General features: G+C 37.3%; 2 protein-coding genes across 3 annotated transcripts; both read left to right on the top strand.

Annotated features, from left to right (window-relative positions):
• Positions 1–564: 564 nt before the first annotated feature.
• On the top strand, positions 565–14,787 carry trim108 (tripartite motif containing 108). Its single transcript, XM_049480496.1, has 15 exons — positions 565–685; positions 1,404–1,599; positions 3,176–3,664; positions 4,405–4,500; positions 4,929–5,162; positions 5,271–5,347; positions 6,193–6,305; positions 6,406–6,465; positions 7,858–7,954; positions 9,220–9,724; positions 10,755–10,850; positions 10,971–11,204; positions 11,767–11,837; positions 12,656–12,771; positions 13,369–14,787. The coding sequence occupies exons 3-15, from the start codon at positions 3,212–3,214 to the stop codon at positions 13,863–13,865; spliced, it is 2,649 nt and encodes an 882-aa protein (XP_049336453.1). The 5' UTR covers positions 565–685; positions 1,404–1,599; positions 3,176–3,211; the 3' UTR covers positions 13,866–14,787.
• A 3,883-nt stretch (positions 14,788–18,670) lies between these two features.
• cldc1 (C-type lectin domain containing 1) lies at positions 18,671–24,617 on the top strand. Of its 2 annotated transcripts, none has more exons than XM_049480008.1 (6): positions 18,671–19,013; positions 19,836–19,937; positions 20,189–20,347; positions 21,537–21,688; positions 22,772–22,893; positions 23,918–24,617. In XM_049480008.1, exons 1-6 carry the CDS (start codon positions 18,914–18,916, stop codon positions 24,072–24,074), a joined length of 792 nt encoding a protein of 263 aa, XP_049335965.1. In that variant the 5' UTR covers positions 18,671–18,913; the 3' UTR covers positions 24,075–24,617. The 2 variants fall into 2 exon arrangements, with proteins under 2 accessions (XP_049335965.1, XP_049335964.1); XM_049480007.1 differs by having other exon boundaries at positions 18,673–19,013; positions 19,833–19,937.
• Positions 24,618–24,872: the final 255 nt, after the last annotated feature.

Genomic DNA, 24,872 nt, shown 5'->3' with positions numbered 1-24,872 from the left:
GTTTTTTGCACCAGGAGTAAAGGCATAAAGTTATCCAAAAGCAGTGTGTAAGACTGGTGGAGAAGAACATGATGCCAAGATGCATGAAAACTGTGATTAAAAACCAGGGTTATTCCACCAAATATTGATTTCTAAACTCTTAAAACTTAATGTATATGAACTTGTTTTTTTGCATTATTTGAGGTCTGAAAGCTCTGCATCTTTTTTTGTTATTTCAGACATTTTTTACAAATAGATGCTCTAAATGACAAAATTTATATTTGGAATTTGGCAAAAATGTTGTCTGTAGTTTATAGAATAAAACAACAATGTTCATTTTACTCAAACATAAACCTATAAATAGCAAAATCAGAGAGACTGATTCAGAAACTGAAGTGGTCTCTTCATTTTTTTCCAGATCTGTATGTTAAAAACAGTGAAAGATATAAAACACAAGAGGAATTTCAGTTTTTTACATTATTAAAACGAGGGACACAAAGATCATCAGATTATTATGTTAAAAAGAGATTTTTATTGTAGAATGAACAGAAATAGCGTCACATGTGTGTGGGTGGAGTCACAGGTGTGTAGGTGGGGTCACAGGTGTGAGACGAAAGAAGTTACTAGCTCAATGCTTCGTGAATCACGTGGACGCTAAGTATTATGACCTTCTACTGAAGCCAGTCTCGTGGCTCCTATGAGTCTGGTAATTTGCTCAGATTCTTTATCTGCTCTCCAGAGTGTTCAAACCGGCAGTTCTTCTTGTAGACCTGATTTAGTACTGGAATTGTTTCAAACATTGTTCCGGCTCCAAATGCAGCGAATCTGTGTAAATTTTCTATGGGTCCCAGCCCACGTTGGAGTGGAGGGGAACGACATAGTGGATTTGGTGGCCGAGCAGTGTTTGCAGCGGCAGATGTGTGATATTGACATCCCTCTGAGTAAGGCAGAGGTTAAAGTTTTAATTAAAAAACGCGTTCGGGCCCTGTGGCAGATAAACTGGGAGCAAAGTCTTAAGGGCAGACATTTGTTTAACATTCAGCATAGCACTGGAGCGGTATCGGGTGGAGGGCTCGGCCGGAGGGCTGAAGTAGTGATTGCTAGACTGCGAATAGGGCACACTATGTTGAACTCTTCCTTACATCTTATTAAAAAACATGACACAGGCATGTGCAGATTCTGTGAACATAGGGAGACTCCTGAGCATGTGCTCTTACATTGTTGTAAATATTCTGAGCAGAGACAGCAGTTGTTTGAGGCAATTACGTTGGAGGGCCATAAAGATTTTTCTTTGAAAGGGTTGCTTTGTTATGGGATGGGCATGGGGATAGTTCATAAGCAAGTTCTGGTGTTTTTGAAAAATATTGGGTTATTTAATTTAATCTGTTCTGTTTCTAATTTAAATGATGTTCACTATCCTGAAGTCTCCCTTCGCGCCACGGCTCAGTAGGTGGCGGTAATGCGCCTGTAGTTGGTACGCCATCCGCCATTAATACGAAGAAGAAGAAGAAGAAGAAGAAGAAGTAGTCTCGTGGCTCTGTTAGTTACTTGAAGTTACCTGGCTGTTGATGCGCAGGTACATGCGCACGCGGATGTTCCCCCGCGCTTCAGAGAGGACAGGTAAGACCTGCTGGAGTCGAGCTGCTCCTGCATATGCTGATCTGATCAGTGGGAGCAGCGGGGTGAAGGTCGGTGAGAGAGACATGCTGTGTTGTGGCTTTTATAAAATAAATAAAAGTAGAAATTATTCTCTAATATTGATTAAACTGAATGTCAGCTATGGATAACAGCTTGATTATCAAATATTAATTATATTTATAATTATATAATATTGAAATATATTAGCAGAAAATCTAAATTATAAACCCTACTGTGTTTGTTTTTTTTTCCAAACATACCTGGCCAACCTGATATTTAAATGGTAGTATTTATAAATGTATTAGTGCATCTAAAAAAATAAATATCATTAAAAATATTATATAGATGTATTACACACAGATGTTTTATTGTTGATGATTATGAGTTGAAATCCCAAAATGAAATCCCAAAAATCAGTGACTCAGAAAATTAAAATATTATATAAGACCAGTTGGTACTTTTGGCAGTTTGGGCAGTGTGCCAAGTCCTGCTGGAAAATGAAATCCACATCTCCATGAAAGTTGTCAGCAGAAGGAAGCATGAAGTGCTGTAAGATTTCCTGGGAAAACACTTCACTGATTTTAGACTTGACATTAGCAGCTAATGCTAATACTGCTGCACCCAGCCTTAATCTTCACTGAAAACTCACCCTTATAACGTTCTAATTCAGTGGAGTGGCTTTACTGCTTGTTAAAAAAATAATAAAAATAATAATATTAATAATGGTGATAAAACAAGCTTCCATTTTATTCACATTTGTTTCTTTCTATTTATAAGTCTTTATTAAAATATCATCTTTGTGCATTTTTGTCTTTGTTTTATTCACTGCCTGTTCAAAAAAAAAAAAAGTCACCACCTGGATGTAAGTGAGTAAATGATGTGTTGGATGGTTGATGCTGCAGTTGGTCTGCAGGTTTAGGTTCAGCAACAGTATGTGCTGAAAGAATGAGGTCAGCTGACTACCTGAATATACTGAATATAGACCAGGTTATTCCGTCATCAATGGATAATTTTTTCCTTCCCTGATGAGACGGACATATTCCAAAATGACAATGCCAGAATTCCTGTGTCTGGAATTGTGAAAGAGTTTAGGGCTCAGGGAGCACGAGATCATCATTTATCATTTTCACACAGAGTCCAGATCTTAACCTCATTGAGAATCTTTGGGATGTGCTGGATGGAGAAGAGCTGCTTTGAGCAGTGGTCAGACTCTACCATCATCAATGCTGCTGCAAGAGCCTTGGTAAAAAAAAATGAATAATTAAGCAACACTGGATTGAAATAAATCTTGTGACATTGCAGAAGCTTATTGAAACAATGTCAGATGTCAAAGCTAAAGGCGGTCCAACATAATATTACAGTATGTGACCTTTTTCTTGACCAGACAGTGGCCTAGACTCCACTTGAAGAACTTCTATTTTCTTTGTTTCAGTTTCAGAATCTCACCCCAAACTGAAATGCTTTTACAGTAATTTATATAATCCCATAAACTGTAACTGCAGCTGAACTGTGTACTTTGAGACTCATTATGTGCTGTAAATGTTCTTCCTCCTGCCAGATGAAAGTCTTCTAGCTCCAGACAGAAAACTGGAGCATGATGGCTACAGCTTTAGAGCAGCAGATCCAGTGCTCGGTCTGCCTGGGTGGATTCACCGACCCGGTGATTCTCCCCTGTGAGCACCTGTTTTGTCGACAGTGTATTTTAAAGCATCTTCAGAAAAACAAGAACCCATTCCGGGAGGCGCGATGTCCAGACTGCAGAAACACCTTCAGACAGGAGGACCTCCGAGATAACAGACCCGTCAGGAACATCGTGGAGAGCGTCAAGGAGCACCTTTCAGAACTCAGACTTCAGCAGCCTTTAGACCAGAAGCAGCAGAAGCAGCAGCAGCAGGACTGTTCCTGCAATCTGTGTCCTGAACATGAGGAGAAGCTCAAGCTCTTCTGTGAGACGGACCAGACCCTCATCTGCCTGATCTGTAGAGACTCTCTGCAGCACCGGTGTCACTCGTTCATCACAGCGAGCGACGCAGCCAGCGTTAAACAGGTCAGAAACGTTTTTATTATGGTGGCAAATAATGATTCTTTTCATCAACTTATGCTTTTAATTGGTCGACTAGACAACAATTGTTTCTGCCATGAATTTAAATTGATTTTGAATAAAAGAAAAAACAGCTGAACCTATGATTAAATATAACAGAAGATGTTTAAATGTGGAAAGTACAGATTAAATATGTAATCTGTTGTGTTTGGGCTCTTTTGGAGAAAGTGCATTAACTGCATTTCTGTGGTTTGCTGCTACAAATTGCAAATTGTTTAATAATCAGCACTGTTAATTATATAAACTTATCATTTGTTGACACCAATATATCATAATAATTTGTTAAACATTGTTATTTTTATTCCATAAATCATCCCTATGCAGTGGGCGGGGCTAAGCTGCTCTTTCATTGGGTGATAAATGTCTATTTTTTTTAACAACAGGCCTCAGTATGTGTTAAATGGACGCAATTCTGTAGACCTTTGGGAAGAATAAAATCTGTAATCTGTAAACAGTACTTTAATTGGTGAAAACCTTTTGTTCTTTGTTAAACCTGAAATGAAAGTAAAAGGAAAAAGCAGTCATATATAAGCACTGCCACTATGATAAGGAGATTGCTGGTTTAAATCCCGGTCATGCAGCTTGCCTTCAGCTACCAGAGCCCTGAGAGAGCACAGTTGGCCTTGCTCTCTCTGGGTAGGTACATCAGATGGCGCTCTTTAAACTGGTGATTCTTTGTTTTACAGGATCAGGTTAAAGCAGCTAAAGAACAGCTGTCAAAAGACAACGAAAAGGTGGACCATCTGATCCAGAGTCAGTTATCTGAAATCAGTAAGATTAAGGTAAGATTCAATCTAATTTAAGGTTAAACCTCCCCTTTTGCCAAGTTTAGGTGCAACAAACATGTTAAACGGCTTTAAAACCAGGGTTATTCTACCAAATATTGATTTCTGAACTCTTAAAACTTTTTGAATATGAACTTGTTTGTTTTCTTTGCATTATTTGAGGTCTGAAAGCTCTGCAACTTTATTTGTTATTTCAGCCATTTCTCATTTTCTGAAAATAAATGCTCTAATTGACAATATTTTTATTTGGAATTTGGGAGAAATGTTGTCTGTAGTTTATAGAATAAAACAAGAATGTTCATTTCATTTTATTTCATTTTAATACATTAACCTATAAATAGCAAAATCAAAGAAACTAATTCAGAAAATGAATAGGCTTTTCAGTTTCTCAGTTTAAAATATCCTCTTTTTCTACTTTTGATTAGGATCGGTCTAGCGCCTTGTCAGCTCTGATCACAGCACAGTTTGAAGAGATGCATGATTTCCTGAGAAAAAGGGAATATGAGGAGAAAAAAAGGCTTGAAAATGAAACTGAACATGCTCTGAGGCAAATGAATCAGAACTTAACTAGGATGGAAAAGCTGCTGAGTAACGGGGTGGATAATGAAGTAATTCTGACCTCTGCCTTGGAGGCTGATCAGCCTGATCAGTTTCTACAGGTAAAGTTTTGTTCTTAGTTATTTTTACAGCCTTGTACATATTATATTATAGTTTCACATGTAAAAATGTAATTTATTTATTTTAATTATTCCATTTTTGTTATTTAGTGGTGGTGTGAAAATGGAAATCGTATAATTACACAAGTGGAACAAGAACACAATGGTGCTGCCAGATCTCCTCTAAAGTGAGTTTTTCCATAGAGAATTAAAGTTATATATAATATATATAGGGCCTGTCACAATAATTATATTATTATATTCTACAATATATTAAGGCATAATCATGGTTTTATTTATGGATGCACGATAATATCTGAATTATTGTATCGCCATTGGACAATAATTGCTGTTTTAATAATCATTGTTCGATATGGACAATATTTTAAATTGATATTTACTGTATTTATTTTACACTGGAAAAGGACTAAAAAATACTAAAAAGTGATTTTAAACAATTAGTTTTAAAGTTAAAAAGTTATACCAAGGTTTCTGTAAGTTAATAAATAATAATAATAATAATAATAATAATAATAATAATAAATGTGTTTATCTGCTTTGGCTCCCACAGCGGTGCATCCCTACTTTTATAATATTTATATTTCATTTATTTATAATTCTGAAACATTTTTTTTTATTTTGATTATAATTACTAAATGTTTTTCTTTGCTCTTCAAGATTAATGTGTCATGCATTTTTATGCTCTATTAAATATATAATCATTATCATTGTATATGTGGCAGGAAATTATGTTAAAAGGAAAATGTATATATATTTTCTGGGAAAATAAATTAATAAAAAAAATGAACTACTATATATGCGGATTTCATTTTCCAGCAGGACTTGGCACACTGCCAAAAGCACCAGTTGGTGTTGTACCATGTTCTAATTTTCTGAGACACTGGTATTTGGGTTTTCAGTAAAAAGAAATGAATGCTTAAAATAGATCACTATTTTAAATAAATAATAAAATTATACCTTATAATTATGAAAAACACTTATACTTGTATATCCTTTTTTACCCCTGGTGCAGATCACTGATGAAAGACCTCAAAGTGAACAGTGAGACTCTGTTCCGTGGCTCTTTTGATACTGGACTTCACGTCTCCAGAGTGGTGAAGGAGATGATGAAAGCCATGAGGAAAGGTGAGCATTTTTATTTGAGTTATTTAGCTTATTTTGTTCTATAAATGTGCAGAACAGAAGATTAAATTGTGAACTAAACAAATTTTTTGTGTTTTTCTAGTTCAGGGAGGAGAACGCCTCTGTGAAGAAAGTCCTCACAAACTTTTATTATACAAAAACTGTTAAGAAATTAATTATTTTGTGTTTGTAATACTTGTTGTGAGTAATGATGAAGCCTGGGGGTGGGGAGTGGCTGGCACTGGAGGTGGGGGGTGGCTTGGGGGGCACTGACCATCCCCAAATCTAACACTACTCTGGTTTATCTCATTGGGATTTATGAACTACAGTTATTTGAGTGCTGCAGTCGAGATCATAAGAGCCGTGTGTAGTGTGTAGTTCTAACTGAGTCACACTTTGATTTCAAGGGTTTGTCTGCACTTATTTAAGCATTATGTAGATGTGATTTAGAAAAAAAAACCAATGCTGAGATGTCACATTTGTACATAGTAAAATAAATTGAGAAAATGATGTAAAGTTATTTGATTCTCTGATTTATGTCTGTTTGTGAGTTTTCCATCCAACATTTTTTGTGCATTTTGAAAATTCCCATTATGTTGTAGCTAGAAATCAGGACCAATCAGTGTTTTTTTTTTTCTGAATAAGGGCGGAGCTAGTTGACACATTAACCTTTTAAAGGCAAACCTGTTCATTTTGCTCACTTTTTGGACAAACACTAGAAATTTAAGCACACTGTAAATATATGGAAGTGCTTAAAATCACCCAAATTCTTTCAGTAATTCAGTTAAAAATGTGACACTCATATATTATATAGATGTATTAAACACGTAGTGATCTATTTTAAGTGTTTATTTATTATTTATTTATTGATGATGATTGATTATGGCTTACAGCCAATGAAAACCACAAAAATCAGTATCTCAGAAAAGTAGAATATTATATAAGATCAATTGGTACTTTTGGCAGTGTGGGCAGTGTGCCAAGTCCTGCTGGAAAATGAAATCTGCATCTCTATAAAAGTTGTCAGCAGCAGAGGGAAGCTGTAAGATATGAAGTGCTGTAAGAATTTGTGGGAAAACAGAACTGCACTGACTTTAGACTTGATAATAAAACACAGTGGATCAACACCAGCAGATGACAGACATGACTCTCCAAACCATCACTGATCATCAGTAAATTTTACATTAAAGTCAATTAAGGGATCAGAGTCTGGAGGAAGAGTGGAGAGACACACAGTCCAAACTGTTCGAGGTCTAGTGTGAAGTTTCCACCAATCAGTGATGGTTTGGAGAGACATGTCTGATATCTGCTGGTGTTCATCCACTGTGTTTTATTATCAAGTCATTCATTTTCCAGCAGGATTTGGCACACTGCCCACATGGTCAAAAGTACCAGTTGGTCTTATATTATATTCTAATTTTCTGAGACACTGATTTTTGGGTTTTCATTGGCTGTAATCCATAATCAGTCATCAATAATAAAATAAATAAACCCTTAAAATAGATCACTCTGTATGTAATGCTAAAATAATAGCCTCTAATTCAAATCTTTCCAGATACTATTGGCTACAGGGATGAAAGCTTAATAATCATAGATAAAGTCAGAAAACGACTTTACAGGCTGTGTCCTATCAGCCTCACGTATCTCTATAGGTGTGGTCTGCTGATGTTTCCTGTCTCACATTTTCCACGTCATTCTTTTCTCTAATATTAGATGGAGACAGGATACAGGCGTGAAACGTGTTTATATGGGTGTTAGCTGGACGGCATGGCAGGGGTCAGGAAAACAGAACGTTTAGCACAGCTGTATACATACAGTTTACACAAACAATAGAGAACTACAGACAAAACACTAGAGATCATACGAGACCATGGATCAAAGGAAATGCTACACTGGAGATATGATACATATGATGAAGGCCTGATTAAATAGATCCATTATAGATCATTAGTGGCAAGAAATCAAGTCTAAATACTTTGTTACTATACTATACTATACTAAGTAGAGATTTATAAGTACTTTTGTGCTTTACTTGAATATTTCTCACTCTTGTTTTTACTCTTACTTTATATAATACTCATTAATTAGTTCATTAATTAACAGTACTTACAGCAGATTGCTTCGCCTATTTATTAATTGGCATCATTACAACATTTTAACTAACTATGCGAGAAAATTAGAAATAAATCTAATTTAGAGGGTAATTAGATGTTATATATTTTTTGTGCTTACAAGGCATATACAGAGTAGAAGCCTTATTTGTTAAACTAAATTACTGACATTGTATGTAACAAGACATGGCCTTTCTACAGCTGTATAAAAGGACAATACTGAAACGTCAATAGTGAAAAAATCTAACCTGACTGGTATTTCCAATAGTTCATGCCTGGCATAATGAAGCACCAGTTCTTTCTAGATCAGTGTTACACAACACATTTTATATAAACTGACTGGCCCACATTTTCACTCCAATTCCAGCTTCACTATATTTCCAGAAGTTTTTGCTTTTTTTTTTTTCTCGAAACTGTGCTCTCTCGGGGCTCCGGCAGCTGTTGGCATGCTGCATGAACAGATTTCAAACCAGCAATCTTCTGATCATTGTTACAGCACTTTAGACCGCTTAATGGTTTTCGAAGTATTTATAAACGAATTAATAAAATAAATTAATTAATAGATAACCCCTTTTTTATACACTATTTATAAAGCCTATAAAAGGTGATTGTGATTTTGTAGAATGTGGTAGAAGGTCGGTAGAAGGTCATGGCTTTTCAGTTTCTGTGTGTAAGCCATTGCAAGCTTTTTTGCAGGTTACATTTGTTCGTGGTTTGATCAATAGGCTGCAGAACCTGTTTGTAGGTTGGGTGGTGCCTGAACCTACGACTAGAAAAATCGAAAGCATCTTCGTTATGTAACTGAGAACATTTCTGAGACAGCAGCAGTTTTACTTTACTGCACTTTATCCTCACCGTTCTTCTACGATGGCCTTCCAGCTGTCCTGCCATATCGAGTGCCCTCTGTGTCTGAGTGACTTCACTGATCCGGTCAGTCTGTCCTGTGATCATTCGTACTGCCGCCAGTGCATCACAGGACACATGCAGGCCAACCCCAACCAGAGCTCCTGCCCCGAGTGCAGGAAGCCCTTCACTGAGAAAGATCTGCGTCCCAGCCGTCTGCTGAAGAACATGACTGGAGCTGTACGGAGACACCTCTCGTCCTCCTCCTCCCCGACTTCACCTACAGAAACTCCAGCTTCAGCTCCAGCTCCAGCTCTGACGACCCCTCTGACTTGTGCTGATCACGAGGAGAAGCTGAAGCTCTTCTGTGAAACGGATCAGAAGCTGGCGTGTGTGGTGTGTCGAGATGGAGAGAAGCACCGGGGGCATCAGTTCAAGCCTGTGAAGGAGGCGGCACAGATAGTCAAGGTATTTTTTTTTAAACAAGCCAAATTGGTGCATGACCAACATTCATTGTTAAAGCCTGATTTAAATAATGAGATTTGTAGTTTCACACTTAAAAAAATCATACAAAAAATGCAAAACGTCAGATTTTAAACACAAAAAAAATAAAAGACGTTTGAAGATATTGAATGGTATTAAATTATCTTTGCCATAAAGATTGTCTTAAAAAAAAAGAAAAACTTTGCAAAGAGTTTGCAAAGAGTTTAAAATGATAATGGTTGTAATCTATAGTTTGTTTAATTGTTTTTAAACTAAAACAATGTTGGGATATCAACATTGATTCATCATCTAAAAACAAAAATTAATTCAGGGACTGGCAAGCATGAGACAAGAGCAGATAAAATGAACTATATACTTATATACAGTATGTAATTTTGCACGGAACCAGAATTAATACTCAGTGGTGTCTGAGTAGAGTACAGGGGTATATATAGTGAGATAAACAGGGGAAATCAATATTCCGGTGATTGCGCTCTAGAGAGGGTTAAGTAATCAGTCATGTGCTGTGTGATGTAAGTGTGTGGTGCATTCTGGGCAATGAAGTCCAGAGCTGGGAGATCACTGATTGACACAAGTGCAGGAGGAATAGAAGTGTCTTCAATGCCAGTTGTGACACATTAATTATAATTACTAATTTATATTATTTGATGGTAGTCCTATAAAAAATATGATTGTAAAATATGAGCATTAATGTACATATTGCATTAACTCATCTTTCGTGGGTCATGTGATATGAGCTGCACATTCCTCTAAGTCTTGTCTAAGTGTTTGAATGCAATCACAACATTTTTTATACATGTCGAAATTCAACAGCAAATTAAAAAACTTAAAGAGGCACTAAATCCTGAAAGATTTTATTTTTTCATTAAATTTTCATTTCATTCATTTTTTTAATTTTGCATCTGAATTTATGCTTTTTTCATTTAGTTTGCTTTTATTATGTCACTGTATAAAAATTTCCATGAGTTTGTACTGCCCTCTTTTGGTTCTATAGGCAGAACTGAAGGGTGCCATAGGCTTCCTGGCTAAAGAGAACATACAACTGTGTGACATGTCCCAAAAACAGACAGCTGAGATCACAAAAACCAAGGTATGACCATTCCATTAGTCTGGTTAGGGACCTTGTCTCAAAGGAGCCAAAATGTGTTTCAACGCCTTTTTAAAAACGAATCAATCTAAATATGTATAATTTCCTTTTTTATTACCTTAGATTAGATCCAAAAATCTATCAGACCAGATTTCTGCTCAGTTTGAAGAGCTGCACCAGTTCCTGAGAAAAAAGGAAGAGGAGATAAAGAAGCAACTAAAGAGTGACGAGAAAAAAGCTGTCGAATCCATGTGCAAGAACTCGTCTGTGATGACTGAAAGATTAATGGAAGGAAAAGAGACTGAGACTATTTTTCAGTCTGCACTACAGATCCCTCAACCTGATCAGTTCTTACAGGTAACTCCATGTTATGCTTTTATCAATTGTTCGCCTCTTCGCACATTGTGGCATTTACATTAGCGTAAATACTATGCTACAGTGCGTACATAAACAATATACCATTATTGTATATGGTATACAATATACAGTATATTGCAAAAAGAAAAAAAACATCCTATTCTTAATCCATAACATTTAATATGGTGTTGGTCCACTCCTCGCAGCTATAACAGCTTCAAATTTTTGGGAGAGCTTTCCACAAGGTTTAGTAGTGTGTTTCACTGACTGTTGGCTGTGGAATACTTCGTAGTGAGTAGTAAAAAATGTTGCACAGGTGCTGGATCCAATCACAGTACCACAGTGCTGGAGTTCACTGAGTTCCTAAGAGAGACCCATTCTTGCACTAATGTTTGTAGAAGCAGTCTACAGTATATCTAGCAGATTGGAACCTGAAAGTTCAGTTATTGTATAAATAAATATTATACTGGCAATATATAATATTTAAATAAATAAATATATAAATATATGCATTCTGATGGTACTACATTAACATTTAATTTAACCATTTTTCTTTTCCCAGTGGTGGAATGAAAAGGGACTTTCTGCTACGCAGAGGATGAAACAGAAAGACAGCTCAGGACAAAAAAACAAGTAATTTCTAGCAATGAAAAAATCTTATTTTAGCCCTTTATTTTATTTATTTACTGTATTTTTCGCACTATAAGGCGCACCGGATTATAAGGCTCATTTTATGCGACACTAATAACTATTAAAAAATCTAATTATACGTGTCAGACGAGTTAAATGAGCGCTGGATGTTAATCTACACAGATTTCTCTCCTGAAAACTGTTTATTTGGATGAGTAAACGACTTCTGTTTATTTACAGTAAGCTTAGATTTCCAGCTTCAACTAAAACTGCAGCATTAGCATTAGCGGCTAACCGCTAGCTGTTAGCGGCTAATGCCACCCGACAGTGGTACACTGAGGAACCCTAAGCATTAGCATTAGCGGCTAACCACTAGCAGTTAGCCGCTAATGCCACCTGACACTGGTACACTGAGGAACTCTAAGCATTAGCTACACTGAGGAACCCTGGGTGTTTCGGTGAGCCAGGGCGATATAAGCTAGCGGTGCTAGCCAGGGTTAGCAGCAGGCTACAGAGTGACAATACTCACTTCTGGACGGCCAAAAAGCTAGAGCTTAGCGCGTTTAGTAGCTAATGCTAATACTGCTGGAGAACTAAACTGAAACTCCTGTATAACTCAAAGGAGCTTCACTGCTCCTTAATACCTGACTGATAGAATTCATACGCCCTTGTAGTGAGAAAAATACGGTTTTTATTTAGTTAACATGTCCATAACAGGCTTAAAACTTAACATATAAAAATGATATAAATATTTAATAGATTTCTGTATTTTGCTGACAAATTCTGGAGGTTAAGTATCTTATTTGTTTTTTATGTTGCAGGTACAGTTCAAGACTAACAGGTCTAACTGTGATCCCTCATTCATTGTTTCTTGGCCCTCCAGAAACTCACTTGCAGTTTTTTGTTTGGAAAGAGATGCTGAATTCAATCAAACCAGGTGCAGTAAATACCTTCCTAAATTTAATTCACAGTCAGTTTTTTCAGAGGTGGAAAGTAATGAATTACATTTACTCAAGTAACTGCAATCAAGTAGATTTTATGATTAATTTGTCATTTTTAAAGTAGTTTTTTAAATAGGTAATTTTACTTTTACTCAAGTACATTTTGACAAGTAATCTATTTTGCTACATTGAAATCCCCATTACTGAGTAAAAAATAAAATGCTGGGAAAAAAAAACAATTGTCTGAATTAAAAAAATAAAAATAATTGGTGCGGATGCGCCGGCGCACGGATACTGCCTGAAAGGTCCAAATTATTATGTGAAATACTTGTTCATTTAAAACAATTTAATGTATGATTTGTTGTACTTTTTTACATCACTATGTAACTTTTACTCAAAGTACATTTTAAATTGAGTACTTTTTTACTTTTATTCGAGTAGATTTTAGATGGGTACTTTTACTTTTACTTTTTCTGTACTTTTTCCACTTCTGGTGTTTTTAAAATAGATGTTTTTTAGATCAGTTGTGTCATTGCCAATTTCCAACCATTCTAACTTTTAATTATTCTAACTGTCCATTATTTATTTTCCAGTTCCTGAGACTTTTACCTTAAAGGAACCTGTAGACTCTTACCTAAGGATTGCACCTGGAGGTGCACATGTTTGGCACACCAAGAGAAAGTCTGTCTTCTTCGCGGACTACAGTCCAGGCGTCGTCTCCACAGAGTCCTTCAGAAATGGACAGCACTACTGGGAGGTGGAAGTTGGGAAGAAGTTAGACTGGAGCGTAGGAGTAAAAGCGGAGAAAGATTCAGGGGTCCATCTTCATCTTCGAGATGGAAAAGGATATACCCTCAGTTATGATAGACATGAGTTCAAAGCTAATGTCAAAGGAAAGCCCAGGAAGATCGGACTCTACGTGGACTGTGAGAGAAAGAATATCTACTTCTATGATGCTGACAGCATGTCTCAGATTTGTATAATCAGCTATACATCAGACCTTCCCTGGTCTATTAGTCTTAATCCAGGGCTTTATCTAGATGAAACAAACAATGATCCACTCGCTGTATGCTCCTACAGAGCAAAATAAGTCAACTGGTCGAATTCTGTAGCCAACCGAGCCCACTCAGCTGAAAAACTACACTATATCAATAAACGATTCGAGAATTATTAATAATTTAAATGATATTAAAAGTACTAAATGATAATCTTGATTTAGCTAAGATTTACTTTATACTTAGTATGCCTAGAAGTGTTGTGATCCACCCTCATCTCAAAAAAGAAAAAATGCCAAAAAATGGGAGGAGTCATTTGGACGGGGCACTGGGTGTTGTATGGGTTTAGGGGTGTGGCAGGAAGGAAAACTGATTGGCTGAGTTGAACCAGAAAGGGCGCTGCAGAGGCAGAAATTACAACAATAAAAGCATGTTTTTATGGTTAGGAATGGTTTATAAAAAAATAATAAAGCAGGACTTGTATGTTTTATTACTTAAAGAAACACATCTCAGCAAACAATTAAAAAAATATATATGGTTTAGGGTTTAAAGCCTTTTTTAAAGGAAAGTTTGTGCAAGAAAGATTTTGGATGGAGGGAAAAGGAATCCTCCAAAAACAGGTTTTTATGCTAATCATCCATATAAACATTTTTCCCCACTGTGTTTTTCAATGACTCTGAAATTATGTATTTTATGGTGTACTGATTTATCTTTTAGTGTGAAGTGTAAACTTAAAATTTGATTTACTTTTATTTACTTTTCTTGAACACAACTCATGTCCATGCTAGTTTTAACTGGTAGCTCCTGAAATAAAGAACAACAAGTACTTTTCTTGTTTCTAAATGCTCATATTTTTGAAGGCCTTTCTTGTCCCTTGTCTCTGGTCCCTTGATTTCCAAATGAAATGTAAAATGTACTGATGATCAGTGATGGTTTGGAGATCTTACAGCACTTCATGCTTCCCTCTGCTGACAACTTTTATGGAGATGCAGATTTCATTCTCTAGCAGGACTTGGCACACTGCCCACACTGCCAAAAGTACCAATTGGTTTGATCTAGTACACTAATTAGGGGTGAGCCATAATCATCAATAATAAAAGAAATAAACGCTTAAAATAGATCACTCTGTGTGTTTAATATATCTATATAATATATGAGTTCCACATTTTTAACTGAATTACTGAAATAAAGTAACTTTTTTAAGGTATTTTAAGTTTTTGAGATGCGTTAAAGCAGTTCTGCAGGAAGAATGAAGTTCAGGTCTAATTCACAACTAACATTGCTAGTGGTCAGTGTTTGAAATGTAACATATAATGCTGGGATTTGCTGGTCTGTGTTGTGTTGCTGACAGTGTAGTCTGACTGGGCACTGGATCAGTCTTGTGCAATCAGTCCTGAAATAAAGCCCACGCTTTTCCTTCCTCTTCTGACCTTCTTAACTGATGATAAACACACAGTCTTAGCTATTTCCTAAATGCTACTTTCAGTTTTAGGATTAGCCTGTTAACTCTAACGTAGTAGGAACAAGCTGTACACTTCATATCCTGCTTCACAGATATCATAATCATTTAATTTCTCTTTACTGTGTCATTATTAGTATATGATGTGGGTGATTTTCTGGATCGGATGCCCTTTGAGTCCCTTTTTGTTAGTTGGGAACATGCCATCAGCTTTTGATTATTAGGAGTAGATTAAAGAGCAGGAAAAGGAACTCAGATCACCTTTTTGGCTGTACAAATACTTAAAGGTCACCTTCCGCGAAAATCCGATTTTTCTTGTTTTTTGTGGAATACAGTAGGTCTCTCCGAGTTGAATGTGTACACCTGCACATTAAACTGTTTTGCAGCCCCCATTGTCTGCAGGAGCTAAGCAAAGAAATCCCCCCTCCCCCCCTCCGAAAAACGGGTGAATTTTGAATTATCTTTCTGCCTACGTAGGCAGAAACTCACAGACCAGCCCACCTTGGCTCGAGAAACTCCCAGAGGCGGAGCTGAAGCGACGCAACATCACCGCTCATCAGTTAGGAGGTGGGAGGCAGTGAGCGGCAGAGCGGTGGAGGGGCGTCGCAGTGCTCCTAGCCAATCAGAGGAGAGATATTTGCATGCTGTTTGCATGTATGAATATTCATGAGCAAAGCTGGAATCCGGTCATTTTGGACACACCCCTAAAACAGTCCATTAAAAAAGAGCTATACAGAGACACCTGAGCACTTTTTTTTTTACAAAAACGGCTCACATGTCATTCATTCATACTAGAGACCACAACTAGACATTTTAAAATGAAAGAAAAAACGACGGAAGGTGACCTTTAAGTTACCTTATTTACCTTAGTAAAAATGTAGGTTATTTATACTTTACTAGAGTGATTATGTTTGCATTTTCACACAATTATCTGAACTTTGTACTCCTTACATTTTAAAAACAGCCTCGTTACTCCTATTTCATTTCAGCTGGTTTTCATTCCGGCTTCTCATCGTTCAATAAAACTCCTATCCAGATAAATCTCTCCATCCAGATAGAGTAAATCTGATTGTGACTGGATGTAGAGAAGTATAAACATACACCATTCCGACTCCCTATTGGTTTATACTGTAATCCATCACACCTGCTCACGTTAAAGTTATCCAAAAGCAGTGTGTAAGACTGGTGGAGGAGAACATGATGCCAAGATGCATGAAAACTTTGATTAAAAAACAGGTTCTTCCACCAAATATAGATTTCTGAACTTTATGAATATGAACTTGTTTTTTATTGCATTATTTGAGGTCTGAAAGCTCTACATCTTTTTTTCTCATTTTCTGCAAATGCTCAAACATATACCTATAAATAGCAAAATCACATAAACTGTTTCAGAAACTGAAGTGATCTTTACTTTTTTTTCCAGAGATGTATGTAGCCTAGTATGAAGATGATCTGTGCAGAGACTCAAGAGAAGTAGAGTTTTTCAAACGTCCATCTAAGCTTCTTTAATATATTTACATTGTACTAAAATACATTCAATACAATGGGCATATATGCAGCTGAAACAGGGAACAGCCTATTCCATCTAGATGACTTGGTGCTCAAGGTGTCTACCACTGGTTTATATGTTTAGAAGCAGATTACCAATAGAATTCTGTTTTTAGTTGGTGCATCAAAGTTGAGTTTAGAACTATTTGACTGCTAGTGAGATTTGTGGAACATTTTAAAGGTAAAAAAAAAACTTAATTTGGTCCGAATGATGTCTATTGATGGATTATTCCATTTTTAAAGGTGTTTATCTCATTGTACTGATATATAACTCTGTTTTAAGTGTTTCTAATTTTTTTGGTTTGTCCTATTTGTCAGATTTAGAAATATATTAGGCAATAAATAAGCTTAGCTAGTGAAGTAATGACGTAGTAAAAACATGTTTGCGCTGTTTTAAACACAGTCATGTTGGACAGCTGCAGTCTGCTCTGTTTGGAACACAATGTTTGTATTTGATTTGCGTAGAGGCCAAAGAGAGGAGGAAAAAACATAAAAAAAAATAAATGAAGACTCAGCAAGTGAGATTCCTTGTCTCTGAAAGTGCACAGTCATGATTGGTCAAACCAGCTTGGTCTAGATATGTTCCACATGTTGTTCTTCAGCTGCTGAGTCATGGTTAGAGATTGAGTTGCTGTTTCTACACACAAGTTCACAAGTTCATGGTTCACTTCAGGGCCTGAAACCAACGTCCATGTTTATCAAGCGAGCGGACAGACTGACCTCACTGTTATGTTTGATCTTCCTGTTGATGGCAGCAAAACAGTTAAACACAAAGTATGTAAACTGGTCTTTAAAAGAATTTGTGGACTTTGGTGGACATTGGTCTGGTTTTTATACTAAGTGTTCAAAAGCAACTGAAAAAAATCAATGAATCACTTCTGCCAGGAAGACTCCAGAGGACAGTATTAACAATGTGATTAGATAACAATTACAGTAAATACCCTACACAGACATCTCAAGTTGCAAAAATTAACATAAGAGAGGATAATGAAGAGAGCAGTTCAGCAGTTTCTGAATCGGTTTCTCTGATTTTGTTATTTATAGGTTTATGTTTGAGTAAAATGAACATTGTTGTTTTATTCTATAAACTACAAACAACATTGCTCCTAAATTCCAAATAAAAATATTGTCATTTAGAGCATTTATTTACAGAAAATGAGAAATGGCTGAAATAACAAAAAAAAGATGCAGAGCTTTCAGCTGTCAAATAATGCAAAGAAAACAAGTTCATATTCATAAAGTTTTAAGAGTTTAAAAATCGATCAATATTTGGTGGAATAACCCTGGTTTATACGGTTTTCATGCATCTTGGCATCATGTTCTCCTCCACCAGTCTTACACACTGCTTTTGGATAACTTTATGCTGCTTTACTCCTGGTGCAAAGGTTCAAGCAGTTCAGTTTGGTGGTTTGATGGTTTGTGATCATCCATCTTCCTCTTAATTATATTCCAGAGGTTTTCAATCTGGTAAATGCGAATATTGGGTTGAGTGTTTAAAAACTCCAGCATCACTGCTGTATCTCATGCACTCACTGTACCATCAGCTCAACACTCAATAACACCTCATACACCACCACCATGCTAATCACTGCTAATCACTGCAGTGCTGAGAATACCCCACCACCACCCAAATGTTCATGACCTGAAATTTTTTAAAGTTTGTAAAATAAAGAGGTGACTCATTGGATGGTTGTGAACAGCATGTTCTAGATGTTCAGGTTTTCTGGAGTTTTGAAATCGTGCCTTTCCCAACTCCTCTTTTTTCCCGCCAGTTCCTCCTCTTCCAGTAAACTCCCACTGGGTCGCTACTTTCTCTACTTTCTCTGTGTGTTACAGTTACGCCCCCACCCCACTCCACCCCACACCCCACACCCATCCCACGGCCGCGTGCATATCTGTGTGTGAGCGCGTGCATGCCTCGGACGTGCGTGAGCGCGAGCTGAGCGTGAGGAGCTGGTGTGGAGGAGCGCACAAACACCGGAAGGACAGACAGAGGAGATCAGAGGAGGAAGGAAAGGTGGAGAAAGTTCTCCTCAGTGATTTTGTAGTTTTCAGCTTCACGCGCCTCTTTGTAGGACTTATTAAAGTGGGCGCGCGCGGCTGTGTGACAGTGCGGGTCTCGCGGAGGGGGTGAGCATGGCGGATATAGAGAACTACAGCAGTCTGCAGGAGTTCACCGAGGAGCTCACAGCGCGCGGAGACAAGCCCATCCTCCGCTCAGCGCACGCGAGAGCAGGTAACCGCACGGACAGACACTGCCGGTCACGATACTCTAACACGATACCTAACACATCACAGATTATTTAGACATATTAAAACAAATATATTATACTTATAACAATATCAGTACTTATTAATAATTAATTGACAAGTTAATTATTTTTTATACTTAGTCTTGCTTAATTTAAAATGTATAATATAATACATGTAGTTTTAATTCAAACTCTTGTATAACTTTAAACTTCCTAAATCAATGTATCTGTCTGTCTGTCTGCCTATTTTCCTGTCTATCTACTGTTTGTATAAATATCTTTGTCTATACCCTACAGTCCAATTGTCCTTCTATGTATTAACCTATCTTTCTGCCTGTCTGTAATATATTTTTAAATATAACAAATATTTGTCTGTTCATCTGTTCTTCTATCTATTTCTCAGGCTGTCTGTCTATTTGTTTGTATAGTGTGCTATATATATTGTCTGTTTGTCCATTCATCCATTATGTCTGTCTGTCTGTCTGTCTACCTATTTTCCTCTCTATCTATAAATATATATATATATATATATATATATATATATATATATATATATATATATATGTCTATCTGTCCTTGTATATATTTATCTATCTTTCTGTCTGTCTGTCCATCTGACTTTTTATATATTGATCTTTCTGTTTGGCTATTTGTCTAAGTTTCTATTTGTCTCTGGCAGTTCACCTATTATGTCTGCCTGTCCTATTTTCCCGTCTACATATAAATATATCTGTTAGTCTATTTATCTCTTTATGTCTTATCATTTATCTGTGTGTGTGTGTGTGTGTGTGTGATGTTTTCAGCAGGTGTGGTTAAGGGGATGGAGTGTGTGAGGGGACAGATGGCTGCTGTGCTGCTGGTGGCTCTGCTGGCATCGATTTGTGCCAACATAGTTCTCGGAGTTCTCTGTGAGTAAACACACTTCTACACGTACACACACATATCCCAGGCCAGCATCCTCTTCTGCGAGTGAGTGTGTGTGTGTGTCTGTGTGTGTGTGTGTGTGTGTGTGTGTGTGTGCATGTCTGTGTCTGTCTGGCTCAGTTCCAGCCTGGACAGATTAGATACACAACAAAAACAGTGCAGTTAAAGAACAACTTCCTAACTCTCTCTCTCTCTCACACACACACACACACACACACACACACACGGGCTGCAGTGATGAACAGCAGATCTGCTGGTACCTCGGTCAGTGAGAGCACAGCTGGCTCTGGGAGGGAGGCGGCCTCTCTGACCCTGAAGCTGAGCGCCCTGCAGGAGCGTTTCTCCGTCCTGTGCTCTGAGTACACCACCCTCGGCAGCAGCTGCAGAACACCAGGTGAGAATCTCACAGCCTGCATTCACAAAGAGAGATTTATCAGCATTATGTGAGAATAGACATTTCTTGCTCTTGGGCTTGTCCTATAGTCAGAAAATGTAATGGGAAATATAATTTCCTCTCTAAGTGAATTATTGAGGTCAGGATTTTGAATGGTCAAAATCCTTTTTACCCCCAACTCATCCAAATTCATCCCAGCTCATCTCAACTCATTTCAACTCACCCCAACTTATCTCAACTCATCTCCAACTCACCCCAGCTCATCCCAACTCATTCCAGCTTATCCCCAACTCATCCCCAACTAATCCTAGCTCATTCCAACTCATCCCAGCTTATCTCAACTCATCACAACTCGTTCCCAACTCATTCCAGTTAATTCCAACTCATTTCAACTCATCTCCCAACTCATCCCAACTCACCCCAACTCATCCCTAACTAATCCTAGCTCATTCCAACTCACCCCATCTTATCTCAACTCATCCCAACACATTTCAACTCATCCCAACTCACCCCCAATTTACCTCAACTCATTCCAACTCATTTCAGTTCATTCCAACTCATCCCAACTTATCCAAATTCATTCCAGCTCATTCCAACTCATCCCCACTCATCCTAACCCATCCCAGCTTATCCCGACTCATCCCTACTCACCCCCAGCTCAGGAGGTATACGATACTCTATATTACTCAATATTACACCCTATAGCACAAACCTCCAATGTATTATTACTTAATTAACTCTTTTTACATTGACTTCCATTGAAAGTTAAGGAAATTTTATCTCTCTCCTGTAAAGTTTCTGTGTATTTTATTGGACAGCAATGGTATACTCCAGTGTTTTGGACCGAACTCTGTTCACACTGGTGCCGCCAGACAGAGCAGGACAGTGTATTGCTGCATGAAGTGGACACTTGCATCACTTAGCATGTTCCTCAGTCTGAATCTCACAGAGAGCTGCACTCTTTTTTAAACGTTATTCATCCGTGCGTCTCTCCTGATACTGTATGGAAATGGGAGGAGAGAAAGTCGTATCCGCAGCCTGCTGTGAAAATTGGCCTGTAGAAGGAAAGAATTGCATCATCACGGCTTTGTTAGCTGTGCTTTTTTAATCCTGGTCTTTTTTTATCTTTAACCCCACCACCACCCATAACCCCTCCCCCCATCCCCACATCTCCCCCACCTCCACCCAGTAAAGACGTGCAGGCCGTGTCCGGAGGGCTGGACACATCTGCAGGGGAAGTGCTACTTCTTCAGTGAAGACAAACTGGACTTTAGGAACAGTAAAGACAGCTGTGCTTCTATGGGCAGCCATCTAACCATCCTCCACACCTACCAGCAACATGTAAGAGTGTGTGTGTGTGTGTGTGAGAGAGTGTGTGTGTGTGTGTAACTGTTTGTGTGCTAAAGTTAAGGCTAAATATTAGACTCATATTATTCATAATTATTTAAATTATATTATTTATGACGTCATTATTATTATTATTTCTGTCATTACATTCCTAACTTTCTAGGCTTTGACACCCTTTCTCATTTAATACTTTTTCCCTTATTTTTATTTTTTCCAACACTGTAAATTATTACTGAACTGATTCAGATGATGAAGGAACACATAAGGAATGTAGTAACATGTAGTAACTTGAAAACACTGTTACAAACTAAAACACTCTGTGAAGAAGCTTTTAGGTGCTCTAATCTGGGGAGCTGTTTGTTAAGTTGTGGTTTCTGGGGCTGGTAACTTATCCTTTCCTGGGGTCCTGATGAGTGCCAGTTTCCTCATAACATTTTTGCTGGTCTTTGCTAGACTTTTTTCTTTATTTAGTTGAGTAGTTGTTGTTTCGTCTCATAATCTGGATTAGAACATTACTCAAATATTCACTATTCACTGTATACCTGTAACTCTACCTCTTCACTACTTTACTTTAACTGATGCTCTCAAACACTTTATTAAGAGACAAGAAATTCAAGTAATTAACTCTTGATGAGTTCAGCACAGCTGTTAACTGAAAGCCTGAATTCCAGGTGACTCTACCTCATAAAACTGACTGAGAAAATCCAGCAGAGATGTGCAAAACTGATCATCTAAACAAGAGGAGCTACTATGAAAAATCTAAAATATAAAACATTTTGTTCAACACCGTTTTTCTTTATATTAATCACAAATTCGGAAATGTTTTAAACAATGAAACATTACTGAATTTAAGACTAAATTTAACACCATAATTGTAATATCTTAAATGTATAATCTATCTTTGTTAAATGAAGTGCCTCAAGATTGCATCACCATTTTGAAGCGTAAGATGATCTATTTATTACTAGTTAATTAATATAAAAGTTATGCATTTCTTGGAATTAAAACTTTTCTTATTTTGAACGTGATGATATTGATTAAGGAGCAATTTATGTAAATGTGATTTTTTTAATGCAGGATGATCTGGGAAAAATAGCTCGTTCTTTTGGTGGGTTTGACTACCATTACTGGATCGGCCTGACCGACACTGAAGAAGAGGGAGTGTGGAAATGGGTGGACAACACAGTGGTCAACAAAACGTAAGACCACATATTAAACACAAGCTAAACATTCACATATCTTTGCCTCACTATTTCTTTGTTTTCTCACATACACTGTATTTTTCACACTATAAGGCGTTAACCAGATTTTAAGGTGCGCTATGCGACACTAGTAAGGAACAGGGGTGTCGCCATGTTTCCCTTCTAATTCAGCAGTAAGCAAAACTGTTATTCTTAAAAAAATATATTATTTTAAAGTCAAACGAGTGCTGGATGTTAATCTACACAGATTTCTCTCCTGAAAACTGCTTATTTGGGTGAGAAAAGCGCTTCAGTTTATTAGCAGTAAGATTAGATTTCCAAATTTTCACTAAGGCTGGGTGTGCAGCAGCATTAGCATTAGCGGCTAACCCCTAGTAAATGCCGTCCAACAACGCTACACTGAGGAACCCTGAGTGTTCTGGTAAACCAAGGAGATATAAGCTAGCTGGGGTTAGCAGCAGGCTACAGTCCGATAATACTCATCTCTGAACTGCAAAAGAGCTAGCGCTTAGCGCTGTTAGTGGCTATTGCTAATGCTGCTCCAGCAGTGCTGGCTGGGGTCAGCACTTCAGTGGAGTGGCTTTACTGCTTCTTAATACCTGACTGGTAGAATTCATGCACATAGCACACCGGATTATAAGGAGCACGGACGATTTTTGGGAAAATTAAAGGATTTTGAGCGCACCTTATAGTATGAAAAATACAATAGTCTGTTTTATCTGTCTTGGTTTAGTTAACAAGCTGGTAATCTATAAAAACAGTACTTCTAGTAACAGCTAATTGTTACTAATTTAATGTGATTTAGAACACTTTTAAATATATATATATATATATATTTTTTTTTTTTACTGTTTAGGGATGGTTATTATAATAAAAAGGTCACTATGAAATATAAAATATTACACAAAGGCTTCCAATGCAATGGATATAAAAAAAAAAATTGTCTGAAAGGGTTGATATGAAATTAACATAAATGTTAATTGCTCTTTAAACTCATGGTCTCACTGTTGCCCGCCTGTAGGTACTGGAAGAACGAAGAGCCAGATAATCACCAGTCCGGAGGACTCCACGGTGAGGACTGTGCTGTGCTGGAGTCCCACTCTAAGTCCTGGTACGACGTACCCTGCGATTTCCTCTACAAGCGTATCTGTGAGATGGATGCTGTTCCTGTGCAGTAAAAACGTGGAAACTGTGGATTGTTTACCAAAGAGCTAATCTGAAAGCTGTAATTGTAAATATATCAAAAAATGAATGTTTAAAAGTTGTCTAATGGAGGATAAGCCAATTAAACCAAGTAAAAGTATTGCTACTGCAGGGAAATGATGAGTTAGCATACCAAGAAAGCTAAGCTAGCACGCTTAGCTGGGGAATTTGCCGCAAAGATATGTATTTTTAATTTTAATGATGAATTATAATTAATTGATTGATTGATTGATTGATTTGCATATCCTGAGTGTCTGCACACCAAAGTACACAGAAACATCATCCTCGCCTATAGCACAGTTAGCACTGAAGTTAGCTTACTTTTTTAAATAGTGTATTTTTTAAAACTGAAAACTTGTTTTGTTTTTTTAATTGGGAGATGAAGCATATAACAAAATGCTGATTTATCACACCTCAGACTGTGATTGTGGAAAAACATTAGATTTTTTGTACCTTTTGAATATGTTATTTTGTACATTTTGCACTGTTTTTCACAAATAAAGAAAATTATCTGCTGAGCTGAGTTGACTTTACTGTAATTCAGACTCCGCCTCTTTTTGAACTGCTGCTGATGCAGCATTGCTGAGTAGCATCACAGCACAGCGCTAACGCTCGGAGTAAAGCGCAGCGACTCGGTTCTGATACATCAGCTCACAGACGCAGCCTTGTACTGATCCACATCACCCTAGGAGTAATAATGGGAAAGAGCACCATCTACTGTACCCACCCAGAGAGAGCAGGGCCAGTTGTGTCTCTCAGGGCTTTGGCAGCTG

This window comes from Astyanax mexicanus, chromosome 6, assembly GCF_023375975.1.
Source record: "Astyanax mexicanus isolate ESR-SI-001 chromosome 6, AstMex3_surface, whole genome shotgun sequence".
Classification (NCBI taxonomy): Eukaryota; Metazoa; Chordata; class Actinopteri; order Characiformes; family Acestrorhamphidae; genus Astyanax; species Astyanax mexicanus.
This window is presented reverse-complemented; position numbering and strand designations above follow the sequence as displayed.